The 14,589-nt window shown below is 46.3% G+C and overlaps 1 protein-coding gene across 6 annotated transcripts in view; it reads right to left on the reverse strand.

Moving 5' to 3' along the window:
- Positions 1-7,312: 7,312 nt before the first annotated feature.
- The window catches only part of Kpna6 (karyopherin subunit alpha 6), a 35,947-nt gene continuing 28,670 nt past the window's right edge, over positions 7,313-14,589 (reverse strand). For all 6 annotated transcript variants that reach the window (XM_006994367.4, XM_076565164.1, XM_076565163.1 and 3 more), the window contains exons 13-14: positions 13,174-13,352; positions 7,313-11,624 (exon numbers count right to left, since the gene is read on the reverse strand). In XM_006994367.4, the coding sequence (XP_006994429.1) occupies positions 11,437-11,624; positions 13,174-13,352 (367 nt within the window). In that variant the 3' untranslated portion in view covers positions 7,313-11,436. The remainder of the gene's footprint in view (positions 11,625-13,173; positions 13,353-14,589) is intronic.

The following is a 14,589-nucleotide window of genomic DNA, read 5'->3' on the forward strand; positions in this document are numbered from 1 at the left end:
AGACCTTTATTCCACTCCTAAACCAGTCATTGGTTACGTGCCTGGCATCCCCCCCCCCATTCCAATAGAGCATTTATAATTCAAAAGCTTACTGTGTTCTTTCCTCGTATATAATAGCTTGGTCCTCATAATTACTCCGAGACAATACAGAATACTTGGTGATCTGGGAAATATAGGACAATATGAAAAAGGCTAGATGGCTTTTTTTTATTGCTTATTTATTATTATTATTTGTTTGAGACAATATCTCATTATATGTAACATTGGCTGGCCTGGAACTCCCTATGTAGATCAAAGTGGTCTTGAACTAAAGCCAAAGGCCACCATGCCCAGCTTGAGACTAAATAATTTAAGGCTGCATCAATATTGAGTGGTGATAGCAGATTCAAAGCCTGACACCTGAACTCATCGAGACACGGTTTCCCTATGTAGCCCTGGCTGTCCTAAAACTCACTATGTAGACCAGGCTGGCCTCTAACTTAGAGATCCACCCAGCAGCACCCATCTTCACCACCAGAAGAAATACCCACCCTCACAGGCTTTCTCTGAGACAGTCTACTGGCCACCTCCTGTCATCACCGGCTCGGAGTAACTCCCTCAGGAAGGGATTTTCCCAGAGGGACTTTGGCTTCAGACAGGTTGGTGATCCCACCCCACCACCCCTACCCCACTTTCTGCAAAGTCTGGTGTGCTCACGCAGGGGCTGAAGTTTGGAAAAGTTAGATTTTCTTGTCTTTGTTTTTCATTACGATTAGGAATGCCAGTTTAGGCACAGATCCTGCAGAAACAAAAACTACTGTGACTTCAATTCTTTTGTTGTGTGGGTTTTTTGTTTGTTTGTTTGATAAGGTTTTGCTTTATAGTGCTGCCTAGCCTGGATCTCTCTATGTAGATCAGGCTGTCCTCAAACTCGCAAAGATCTGCCTGCCTCTAGGACCCTGAGTGCTGGGATTACAGACGTGCAACCGAGACAAACCATTTTAACACCCAGCATGCATATTACTCTGAGAAGCTGCAATCTGCCCTAGTTCCCTAGGTCTGGCTAGACTTCTGTTACAGCATTTGCCACGGAGTGTTGAAATTACTGTTGGCTAAATGCTGCAGTTTCAGAGGCTAGAGTCAGGCTGTGGGTAGAGCATGTTGCAAATTGTGCCAATTGGATATTGTTTTAGGGTCCTTAGATGCTGGCCATTTTCCTGTACCAGCTCTGTCAAACAGACTCAGAGTGGTGTTCTCTCTGTTCAGATGTAACTTTGGGAGGCAATACTATATGATATAGGCTCAGGGGTAGAGCACTTTCCCAGAATGATGAAAGCTCAAAGCAGGAAGCATCCAAACTTTGCTAGTTTACGGAGGAAAGTGAGGTTCAGTGAAGTTTGGGTCAAAGATGTTTGGGAACCAAAGCCCAGATTATGTCCCAGTAAACACAGAGGAATCTCTGAGGAGACAGCACAGAGATCAGGTCTCTACAAAATTCCATACAAAGAGGATGCTCTAGAACAGTGCTTCTCAACGTTCCTAATGCTGCGACCCTTGGATACAGTTCCTCATGTTGTGGAAACCCCCAACCATAAGATTGTTTTCGTTGCTACTTCATAATTGTCATTTTGCTGCTGTTAGGAATCATAATGTAAATCTTTGTGTTTTCAGATGGTCCTAGACGATGCTTGTGAAAGGGTCATTTGACCCTTGAAGGGGGTTGAGATCCACAGGTTGAGAACTGTTGCTCTAGAGATTAATCTTAAGTCTTAAGAATTTTTGAGGACACTGGACATAGTGGTGCACACTTTTATCCCCAGCACAAAGGCAGATGGACCTCTGTGAGTTGAAGGTCAGCCTAGTCTACATAGTGAGACCCTGTCTCAAAACAACAGCAACAAAACCTTAAAGGAGCTGGAGGGATGGCCCAGTGTTTAATAGTGCTTGACTGTCCTGCAGAAGACCAGGAATCGATTCCCGAACCCCTCGTGGTTATCAACAGTATACAGACTCTAATTCTGGAGCACCCAGCACCCTCTGCTGGCCACCAGACACGCACACAGTGCACTTACATAGACATGCAGGAAAACACTCATACACTAAAGATAAACAATTTTTAAACGGGGTCTTTGGGCTAAAGAGAGGGCTTAGCAGTGGAGAGTGCTTGGTGTGCAGTAGTGAGGACTGGAGTTCGGATCTCAGCGTCCATGTAACAAGCCAGGGGCCACCCCGTGCTTCCTCCCTGGGGTTGTGGAGGGGTGGTGCAGAGCCACAGAACTGCAAGGGGTTTCTGGCTTCTAGTATAACCAAGAAAACTAAAGGCCCGGGTTCAGGGAGAGACCTTGTTTCAAATAGGTAAAGAGCAATAGAGGAGGACATTTAAACTCTCTTTTGGTCTCCATGCAACCATACATAGGTGTATACTCACACGGACAAATATACCCCCACACAAGTCAATAAATAAATGGGGGTGGGGAGAATTGACTAAGTGGGCCACCATGGTACCCACACACCTTGGAAGGAGGATGGCAAATTCAAGGTCAGTCTGGGCAACCTAGTGAGTTGGGGGCCAGCCAGGGCAATTTAGTGAGACAGTAGCAAGATTGCATCCATGAAGTAGCAATGAAAATAATTTTATGGTTGGGGTCACCACAACAAGAGGAATTGTATTGAAGGGTTACAGCATTGGGAAGGTTGAGAACCACTGTTCTTAGGGGATCTGACGCCCTCTGGCTTCTGTGGACTCCTGCTCACATGGTGCACATAAACTCACACAGACACATAAATGAGAATAATGTTTTAACTAGTAGGAACAAAGGCTGCTGCCAGAGGTTCTTCAATGTGCACCTTGTTCTCTAAGTTGTATCATCCTCCTCTACAACAGCTTCCCTTTTCATATCCTTCCTATCGCCTGCCAAGATCTGCAGCTCGCCCATTCTGTTCTTCTTCTTTTCCAAACTCTATTAAAATGGTCATTTCTTTCCTGCGAAAGGGGCCCCGTGTCCTCTGGAAACACTACCACTGAGCTGCTAAGGCACCCAGAGCATTTCTTAAGATCACGAAACAGGCCTTGAGAAGCACTGCCTGACCGTACCGGCTGGCTTCCTTTCCGCTGGGGAAGCACTGCTGAGTCTTGATTGGAGCCCGTTCCCTGCTCCTAGACTCTGACGTATGCAAGGGAGAAATCAAAAATCATTTTTAAAATTTTTTATTTATGTGTATATGTATGTTACATCTGGTGGCCTGAGAGTGTGTTGGAATCCATGGAGATGGAGTTACAGGAAGTTCATAACTGCCTGACAGAGGTGCTGGGCCCCCAACTCAGGTCCTCAGGAAGTGCATGAACCATCTCCCCAGCCCCAGGAATCAAACCACTGAACCATCTCCCCAGTCCTAGGAATCAAACCCCTGAACCATGTCCCCAGCTCCAGGAATCAAATTCTTTTTTCTTTTTTTTTCTTTTTTGGTTTTTCAATTACAGGGTTTCTCTGTATAGCCCTGGCTGTCCCGGGAACTCACTCTGTAGACTAGGCTGGCCTCGAACTCAGAGATCCACCTGCCTGTGCCTCCTAAGTGTTGGGATTAAAGGCATGCACCACCATGCCCAGCTCAGAAATCAACTTCTTACACCACATTTTAGTCAGCTCTTGTATTCCTTGCCTACAAGATGGCCCCTGCAGGCTACTGTTGACCTTTCCTGCTATACCTCCCACCCCATATTCATGATTTTCTTGCTCACTAGGTTTGTGTGTGACACACAGGCACTCACTTGCATCGTATTATACCCATTTCTGGCCTAGAAAAGCACCAGGCATTCATTACTTGGAATGAAAAAAAAAAATCTTCAGGAACAAAACAAGTCTTTAAAAAAATTTTACGGACCCTGATGTGAGTGCTGGGAGCTGAACTCCGGATCCTTTAAGTAAGTAAGTGACCTTAACCACTGAGCCATCTCTCCAGCTCCTCTCTTCCTTATTATTATTTTTTGCTCTTTATGTTCTTATGTTTTGTGTAGGGGGGTTTTGACTTCATGTATATCTGTGCATTACATGTGTCCCTGGGGTCTATGGAGGCTATGAGATCTCTTGGAACTAGAGTTATAGGTGGTTCTGAGCTCTCATGTGGGTGCTGGGAGCCAAACTTGTAAGAGCAGTAAGAGCCATGCCCAGCACTTCCCATGCCCAGCACTTCCCATGCCCAGCACTTCCCATGCCCAGCACTTCCCATACCCAGCACTTCCCATGCCCAGCACTTCCCATGCCCAGCACTTCCCATACCCAGCACTTCCCATGCCCAGCACTTCCCATGCCCAATTTTACTTGTTTTAAAGAGCCAGTTATTATTTTTTTTTAATTTATCATATATATAGTGTTCAGCCTGCATGTATATCTTTAGGCCAGAAGAGGGCACTAGACCTCATAGATAGCTGTGAGCCATGTCAGTGCTGGGAATTGAACTCAGGACCTCTGGAAGAACAACTGCTAGTGCTCTTAACCGCTGAGCCATCTCTCCAGCCCCTTCCTTGTTATTTTTATTGGAGGTGTCTCACTCTTTTGGGCAAATCAAGGAGGAAATAGGTAACAATGGGTTTAGCCTATAGTCAGCTAAGAGTTGTTCTATGTGGACTAGAACCGAGGTAAGAAGGGGTTAAAACTGCATCTGTTACCACTTTCCCTCATTTTGCTGGGTCGGGTCAGGATGAATCAGTACCACATCTGTACTGTCCGTTTACCTTTGGTTTGGTTCGTTTTGAGCTTGTGTAAAGCCTGGGTCAGTGGTTCATGTTTGACTTTGCAGTTAGTCACAAACACTCGTAGATCTTTATCACCAACTGAAACAAGTTACAAGCTTGGAGTTACAAGCTTGGAGTTACAGGTGGAGATTTCCACTATGTTTGTAACCTGCTTCCTCTTGGGTTTTTTTTTTTTTTGTTGTTGTTGTTGTTGTTTGTTTGTTTGAGACAGGGTTTCTCTGTGTAGTTTTGGTGCCTGTCCTGGAACTCACTCTGTAGCCCAGGATGGCCTCGAACTCACAGAGATCCACCTGGCTCTGCCTCCTGAGTGCTGGGATTAAAGGCATGCGCCACCACTGCCCGACTTCCTTTTGTTTTTGTGTTAGGTATTGAAACAAAAGCACGTGCTTGCTAGCCAATAGCATTACCCTTGAACTACATTCTAAGCCTTCTTTTTTGAAGCAGGTCTCAGTATGATCTCATTCTAGCCCAGGCTGGAATTTGTCCCTATTTTTTTTTTCTATTTAATTTGTGTGTGTAATGTATATATGTGGGTGTTCAAGTGCTACAGTACTTGTGTCAAAGTCAGAGTTCTGGGGCTTGGCAAAAAGTGCCCATATCTGCTGAGCCATTTTGCTGGTTCTAGCCGGGGATCCTCCTGCCTTAGTCTCCCAAGTAGGTCAGATTGAGGCCTGGGCAACCAGGGGCAATTTGCCTTTTAAAAAAATGTTAGGGCTGGAGAGATGGCTCAGAGGTTAAGAGCACTGGCTGTTCTTCTAGAGGTCCTGAGTTCAATTCCCAGTAACCACATGGTGGCTCACAACCATCTGTAATGAGATCTGGTGCCCTCTTCTGGCCTGCAGGCTGAACACTCACTGTATACTTAATAAATAAATAAAATTAAAAAAAAAATGTTAAATGCACTGGGCGGTGGTGGCACATGCCTTTAGTTCCAGCATTTGGGAGGCAGAGGCAGGAGGATCTCTGAGTTCGAGGGGTAGCCTGACCTATAGAGCTAGTACCAGGACAGCTCGGGCTGTTGCACAGAGAAACCCTGTCTTGAAAAACAAAAATGAAAAAAAAAAGTTAAATGCCTGCCTGCTAGGGTACTACCAACAATTGATCATGTCATTGGTCTCCAGGATAGCTGACATATTGATATTCCTGTCTCAAATGATACCTGGCCTAGCCTCCCCTATCACTAGGACTCTACCTAGTATTTGTGAAGCCTTGGGTATAACACCCAGTACAGGGGGAAAAAATGAGGAAAGGAAATTCTTCCAACCAAAACCTTCCACGTGGGTTTAATCAGGTGTCCATTGCTTGACTAGTCTCTCAACTGGAGAGTCTGTGAACATCCAGCTTTCATACAGTTTGTGGGATGCGAGGTAATGCTGAACCAGAAGAGGTCAAGATAAATGGGAGTGGAGCAGAGAGGGTTCCCGGGGCATACAGAAGCATAGGGAGGTGATGGATGTTCATAATCTTGACTGTGGTGATAGTTTCATGGGTATGCATCAACTTACTAAAATTAACATTTTTTTGAGAGGGGGTTTCATTTGAGACAGGGTTTCTCTGTGTAGCCCTGGCAGTCATGGAACTCACTCTGTAGACCAGGCTGGCCTTGAACTCACAGAGATCCGCCTGCCTCCCGAGTGCTGGGATTAAAGGCATCGGCCACCACCGCCGCCTGGCTCAAAATTAACATTTTAAACATACAATTTATTGTATGCCAATTAATTTCACTAAAGCCTATTCAAACAAAAAACCCATGGGCACTGGGGAGATGATTCAGTTGGTAAAGAGCCTGCCATACAGACACTGAGCTCTAAAGCTGGTTGGGTCAGTGAGACTGTAATCCCAACACCACACAGAACACAGTAGGGCTCCTATCCCTGAAGGGCTTGTGGCCTCTGACCTCCAAATGCATGCATGTGCACTCAGGCTGATGTTAGTGTTGCCCAGCTGGAGCAATGAACACACACCTCCTCCAGCACCCCGAAGTAACTGTCGTTCCCACTGTTAAAGTACAAATTTATAATCTTCCTCTGGAGTCTGGGATTAAAGGTGTATATCACTATGCCTAGCAATTTTTTACTTAGGAACTCATGTAGCCTAAGCTGGCCTTGAACTCACTAGGCAGCCAATAATCCTGAGCTCCCAACCTTCCTGGCTCTGCCTTCCCCCACCAAGTACGGGGTTATAGTCATGTGCTACCATTTTGGCCAAAGCGTGATCGCACACATCCAAATCCTGTCCAGTGTTGGAGAGCAGTACAAACATTGGCTTCACCTTCTGAAGAGTAGACGGTGCTTTGGTAGTCACCAGAGCACAGGGCTCCCTCCCCAACAACCCGATACATCTGCCACTCCTCTGCTAACTAATGCCTTTAGCTGCTGAGATGGCCCCCTTGGTTTTTGATTTAGGGTTTCATACAGCCAGGCCGACACCCTGCCTCTACAAACCAGTATCTGTCTGGCTTGCATGGTGCTGAGGTTTGGACCCAGGGCCTCATACATGCTAGGCAGGTACTCTTATCATGGACATCTCAGGTCTTAAGTTTACTTCCCAATAAAGGTCACTCCAAACCAAAGAAGACAATTTAGAACTTTGCAACAGGTTTTTATTTTTGCTTTGTATCTATTACAGTGTTTGAAACCTAAAGAAATACATTTTCTCTTCAAATTTGGATGTGTATATAAATATCATTTGTCTGGACTCAGCACACTCAATGCCATGGTTTCTTGGCCTATTTCTGCTCTGAAATCAAGCTTTGTTTGTCTACCCAGGGGCCCTGAGAACATGAAAAAATAGAGTTTACAGTTCTTAGAAAAATAAAAGCAAATGAATTTGGAAAGCAAAACCTGTGAGGATTAAATTCACCTTTCTAGGGTTCTTACCTGGAAACCCAAGCTGTCCTTGGGTGATGTTCTGTCTGCTGGGGAGCTGAGAGCTCATACCCACTTCATTTATTTAATAGGTCAAAAAAAAGACATTTCCCAAAAAAGCCGGCTTAAAAAGCCAATACCCACCTCCAGTTTCTGAGGGTTCCTGGTGTGAACCTTTGACAGTTTCCAGGCAGTCCTAGGACCTGAACTGTGTGACTTCCTTCACAGCTCCCTACACATGGTAGATCACTTTCTTTCTCAACACCTAAACATTAAAATCAGAGCCACAAGAGTGCAGGCCTAATGGGTGTCATCAGCATGTGCTAGTGGAGCATTAGAAGTCAGGCTGGCCTAGAAGTAGGTAGGTAAGCCCAAGCCCTTGAAGACACATCACACAAGCCTTTGCCCTCTGGTGTTCAGGTTCCCCAATTTATGGCTCCTTTTTTCACAGCCAGCTTTGGTCCTGCACGTAGTTCAGGCTTCAAAAAAGATGCTGTCTCAAAAGGAAACTAGGTTTTCATTCAGATTCGGTTGGAGTTGACCTCAAATTCTTCCATTGCCATGCCTGTCTTCTTCTGGGGTGGGACTAGGGGACAGACTGGGAAACAATCAGTTATGAAGGCCTTTGGCCAAAGAGCAGCTAGTGTCTACCACATGGATCCTTAGAGGGGCAAATTCTCAGTTCGTTGGCTTAACAAAAGAATACAAAAGGTAAAACAGAAAAAATACTGGATAAGGTTGGTCTAGACTGAGCCAGAAGTCTGTCTTACTGCCTCGCAGGGGAGTGGCGCCTGCTACTGCTCACAGCCTCCCATGGTTCAGTGCACTGAGCCTTGTACCCTTCCCCAGCCTGCTAGGGAAGCTTGCCATCATCCTGTCTCCCTCCTGGGTCTGACGGGACCTGGAGAAGCTGGCTTTTGGCCTTCGAGAAGTTAGACCCTGAGCCTGAAGAATACATGAGAGGATGGATGCCACACTGAGTGAGCCTGGGAGAGAAGGAATGAGGTCTGAACGAAAAGAGCAGAAGCCTTCAAAGAAGGCACGTGGAGTAGGAGGGTAGAACTGCGAGGATTCCTGGCAGACAGGAGTAGAAATAGTTCCTCCAGGGAAGTTTGTCTTTTGACTGGATTGGTGTCAAGGAAGTAGAAAGTCCATGTGTAAGAACCTTCTTTTCATCTCTTAGCTAAATACAATAGCAGCTATAACCCGTGGTTAGCTTCGGCACACAGGCTCCTGGGAGATGACTTCCATGTACAGAAGGGAGAAGCAGTAGATACAAGGTCCCAGGTAAAGGGGACCAAAGATCTCAAAAAAAGGTCATCAACACCTGCTTCTTGGAAGCGTGTGTCCACAGACCCAAGTAACAAAGGCGCCAAACAGGCTGGAACTCATACGGTTCTCCCAGAAGGCTGCAGCCAACATCAAAGCTTGCAGTCACTGGTGAGAGCTGGAGACTGAAGACATTGTCTAGGACTGACCACTCTGTCAGTCACTAAAGAGGACTTCAGTGCGGGATGCTTAGAGCAGCTAGGTAACCAACTTCTTCCATCTGGTACTAGATCCGGCCAAAGAGATACTGGAGAAAGGATGGGGTGAGCAGGACATTTATGTCTCATACTGAGACTCTGGCTCCAATGCCAGGGGCTTAACTGTTGCTTGAGATGTTCAGAGTAGATCCTACTACAGTGTTCCACTCTTCAGACAAGGGTGATGATGGCATCATAGAGGGCTTTTCTTTGAACTAGGAGCAGTTTGTAATAGAGCTGTAGGCCAGGTTTAAAAAAAAAGGCCCTGCCCATTGCCTTCCCAGAAGGCCAGAGGGTGAATAAAAGTATTTGGCTCGCCAATGTGTTCCAATGTTGGTCACAGTTTTCAGTATCAACCGCCAGCTCTGAACTACTTTTCTTAGGAACAAGGCCTCAAAACTAAAGGAGACAGCTAACTGAAGGCCAACGGCCAACAAGAGCCTGAACTTCAGATCTGCCAAGTGTGGGAGCCCAAGGGAGACCTGTGACAACAGGAGTAAGAAGACTGCCGTTCCTGGAGAAAGAGAAGTGTAGATGAGGCCGGGAATCCTCGGCTTCACCACAGTGGGGTACCATGCTGCCAGTTCCACAGTTGGGCTATCCTAGCTGACAGTGCACACCGTATTCCCCGCCCCCAGAGCTCAGCTTTAGTGTAATGTGTAACCTACTAAAACACAGGCCACCTTCTGAGGCATTGAACTAGCTTTACTTAAAGAAAGAAAAGGTGTCTGTAACTGTCACAAGAAAGGCGAAACTCAAGCTAGGTACAAGGACCTGCAGAAGGGAGACGCCAACAGCGCTGACCAGAGTATCCGGGTCACCAAGGTCCTCTGGTAACAGGTGACGATCAGCTGGGAAACAGTGCCTGACACTGAGTTAGAGAAGAAGGCAGGCTGCTTTCTGCTCAGAAGCAAGGGCCAGAGCAGCAGACTTCACCAAGCCCTGATGCCCTCTTTGCTCCCTTCAGGTCCTGGGACAATCAGCCCAGGCTGATTTACTTCATAAAGGCTCCGGAGGTGAGAGTTGGTCCCAAGTGGTAGCCCAGAATCCAAGCAGAGAAGAAAAGGACCAGTCAGTCCTTTGAGCCTGAAGCTTCTACACCTCTTTCTGGTCTTCCTCACAGTATCCCACTCACAGACGCTTTGTCCTCCTAAGACCAATTAAGACTGACCTACTTAAAATATAGAATATATAAAAAAAAAAATATGGAACTTTTTGACATTCTCTCCTTTGGAAGTAAAATATACATGATCCAACTATGGCAGAAGGAAGAAGAAAGGCCAAAGGCAGGGATTTCTGACTATCCCAATACACGACACTAACTCCAACCTCCTCTGCAACTTATGGGTCATCAGAGCAAGGACTTTCTCCTCAGGAGAAGGAAGGACCACAGCCCCCCATCTCAAGCTCAGGAGAAAACACAGCCACCTCAGAGGTTCATTCAACTCTGAGGTGAATTTTCAAGTAAACAAATGAAGTTGGGTCGCACCATTTAGGAGGTGGGCAGGATTCAGGGTCAGTAGCTACACAAGGGAAGCCCTGTCTGAAGGCCTGTGCCCCTCCCTCCCACTCGCACTGGTATATTTGCTCCAGGAGAGTAAGGGGGGAGGTTTCAGGCATAGGGTCAGAGGCAGGAGGGACCTTTGGGGGGGGGGGGCGCTCCCCATTAGCCTCTATTTCCAGACAGTGCTGGCAGCTTGGTTTCTAAAAACCAGCTTTATGGGAAGAACAACCTTAATACAAGAAAAATGTGCAAAAGAAAAACTTAAATAACCAATCCAAGCATACAAGATTAATATTCGGTCAGAGCAAGAACACTTTGTTTTGGATTCTCCCCTCCCCTCCCACCTCCCACCTCTGGGAATATTCCATCTGCTCAAGTACCCAAGATAAGAGTTACACACATCAGGGCAGAGGACTGGGATGGATGAAGCAAGATAAATGGGAAGGAAGTCACCACTAAAGAAAATAAAAGAAAAAAAATTTAAAGGTGCAAATTGATTACCTCCGTCCTCCTCTGTCCACCCTGGGCTCCTGGGTTAAAGACATGTGTGCAGCCAAAGTAAAGTGTAAGGAGGAAAAACCCACAGGTCCCCTTCTTGTCACAAAACCCAGTGTGAGCCTCAGATGGTTCTGTCTGTCCAGAGGGTGCTCCCTCCAGGGAAGGGGATGAGCAGGTCAAGAGCACAGTCTCCAGGGCAGCAGGTGGATGGTGGCTGCTGGTGGGGTGGCTGTTTTCCTGCCCACCAGAGGGCTGCTCTTCTGCTGGCTGGTGGTGCTTCCCATGCCCTCCCCTCCCTGGAGGCAGACATTATAGCTGGAAGCCCTCCATGGGGGCCTCAGGCTGTTGGAAGATGAACTGCTGTTGCGTTTCATCCACCTGAGGAGCCAGGCTGCTATCGTCATCTTCTACACCAAAGTAGTGCTCGATGAGGTCAAAGGCCTTCTGGTAGATTTCCTGGTTCTCATGGCTCTGGAGAAACTCAATTTTATCCAAGCCTATGGTGGCAAGAAGAAACAATTACGTATTTTTCTTTTCCCAGGGGAGAAATTTCCAAATGAAAGTAGTGAGATCACATCATTCCTTGACTTGAAAAAGGAGTCAATGACTCTTCCCCAAATTAGAAAATCGCAGAAGAAATGACGTCAGAGTGTCAGCTGATATCAGAGGCTCCAGGGAGCCTGTAAAGTGCTTGCCCTAAAGCACGAGTTTGCTCCCCAGAAGGCAGGCCAGGAAAGGTGGGGGCACTTCCAGTCCTAGCAGGGGTGGGGTGACAGTGTTGGGGCAGACTGCCTGCGCCTTTCTGCATGGCTTGTCAGCAGGGCTTCCTCAGTGAGCCCTACATCTATCTCAGGGACCCCTCAAAAAACAAGGGGTCGAGCTCTTTAGGAACAAGACCTGAGGCTGAGGCTGACCTCTGGTTCACACACGCATGCATTCATGTAAGGATCTGGGGCACACACAAATTACAACGTCGAGTCCAAATCCTGTTTTAATCTAATTCTGGGCAAATCATGATCTGCCTCTTCTGAGATTTGTTGGTTAAGGCAATCCTGTGTGTGTGTGTGTGTGTGTGTGTGTGTGTGTGTGTGTGTGTGTGTGTGTGTGTGTGTGTGTGTGTATTTTTTGTTCTTCAAAGGGTTTCTTAGTGTAGCCCTGGCTGTCCTGGAGCTCATGCTGTAGACCAAGCTGGCCTTGAACTCACAGAGATCCACCTGCCTCTGCCTCCCGAGGGCTGGGATTAAAGGCGTGCACCCTCACTGTCTGGCTGCAATCCAGTATTTTTACTGGAGAGACTGGTATCTTTTTAGCTCCTGGTAGTAGTATATCAAATTCTGGACTCTTCCTCCTTACATCTCTGCCATACCTACTTTTGACGTAGGTAGAGCCTATGAGATTAACACTGACCTATCGCTCCCAGAGAGAGAAGGAACTGGTGGGACAAGAAAACTTGGTTACTAATTAGTTCTAGCTACCTGGCTAGTCAGCACATGCCAGTTACTCCCAAGGAAAGGTCTGTAACCCTATGCGTGGTATAGCTTGGCTGGGACAGGAACTCATCACTTCCTTAAAAACACAGACTCTGGCCTGGCGGTGGTGGCACACGCCTTTAATCCCAGCACTTGGGAGGCAGAGGCAGGTGGATCTCTGTGAGTTCGAGGCCAGCCTGGGCTACCAAGTGAGTTCCAGGAAAGGCGCAAAGCTACATAGAGAAACCCTGTCTCGGGAAAAAAAAAACAAAAAAAAACACAGACTCAAGGTTGGGGAGACAACTCAATGGGTAAGGGTGTCTACTGCCAAGCCTGACAATTCTTACAACCCACGTGGTGGGAAGATAGAATCGACTCTTCCAGGTTGTCCTCTGACCTCCATACCCACGTGTGCCTTATCATGTGCGCTCACACTCATACATGTACACATACACAAATGAATGGATAAATAAATGTAGTAAAAAATAAAAAATAAACAGACTCAAGTTTCCTAAAATGTGTTGATGTGCTCCAACATCTTCTCTACTAGCAGACATAGATCAGGGAGAGAACTTACCATAGGCTTCCTCAATGAGGCCACAGTAGGGATTGACCCCTGAGCCACTCCGCTTGCCCTCTTGCTCTCCAAGCCGCAGGATGTTCTCTAGTCCATTGAGGGCTACTTGCACAATCTTTGAATCCATTACAGTTAGCAAGTCACACAGGGGTTTAATGCAGCCCAGTGACACCAGGTACCTGGGGATGAGAGATGAAGTAAGCTCCAAACTAATGCAGAACAAGTAAAGTGCTAGCTAAGCAGGCGCTTTACCCAGGGTCTCCCTCATACATACCAATACTTTCAACAGTGAATTCTTCCTGAGTCTTGATAATCCCCTGTCCCTCACTTTAATCTCTCTACCCGCACTCTGCCACTGATCTAGTTCCCTAATGAACACACCAGAGTCCTAATGTCACCTTGGCTACAATATTATCACTCTAGACACATTCAATTCTTCAGGCTCTTTTCCTCACTCTTTCCTTCCATTCTCTTCTCTCCATGCGGTCTGTTTCTCTGTCTCTGCCCCCCCCCCCCATAAAGCTCTAGAAAGGTAAAAAAAAAAAAAAAAAAAGAAATTCTTCAGGCCAGGTGGTGGTGGCGCACGCCTTTAATCCCAGCACTCCGGAGGCAGAGCCAGGCGGATCTCTGTGAGTTCGAGGCCAGCCTGGTCTACAGAACGAGATCCAGGACAGGCACCAAAACTACACAGAGAAACCCTGTCTCAAAAAACCAAAACAAACAAACAAACAAATTCATTCTTTGGGTTCCTTATTTTCCTGAGTACAACCTCTATTTTATATTAATAAAGACTGACTACAATCTGGCTCCTACCTCTTTAGCTCTACTCAGAATATTCCTTTTGGAGGTTCTTAAATTATTGTCAAATCTGTGAAGATCTCCAGATTCTTGGACCTTTTTGTATATTTTTTTCTTATCTAACAGGCATATTGTATTTAATCCCCGAGCCCTTTTATTTATTTAAAATTTATTTAATTTTATTTTTATGTGTATTGGTGTAAGGGTGTCAGGTCCCCTGGAAGTGGAGTCACATACAGTTGTGAGCTGCCATGTGGTTGCTGGGAATTGAACCCCGGGTCCTCTGGAAGAGCAGCCAGTGCTCTTAACCACTGAGCCATCTCTCCAGCCCCTCCCCTGAGCCCTTTTAAAACCTGGTTTCTCTAGGTAGCCCTTGCTAGCCTAGGATTCACTCTGTAGATCATACTGGCCTCAAATTCAGAGATCTGCCTATCTCTGCCTCCAGAAATCCTAGGTTTAAGTTGTACACCATCATATCCAGCTTGTTTTTCTTTTATTAATTTTATATTTACATTTATATTAATTCAATAGCTCTTCCTTTCTCCTGGACTCTATATGTACAGACTATACATACTCCCTTCAGTAGGTTATAATTAGAGGGAAAAACACTTAACCAAT

Source organism: Peromyscus maniculatus, chromosome 2 (assembly GCF_049852395.1).
Source record: "Peromyscus maniculatus bairdii isolate BWxNUB_F1_BW_parent chromosome 2, HU_Pman_BW_mat_3.1, whole genome shotgun sequence".
In the NCBI taxonomy this organism is placed as follows: Eukaryota; Metazoa; Chordata; class Mammalia; order Rodentia; family Cricetidae; genus Peromyscus; species Peromyscus maniculatus.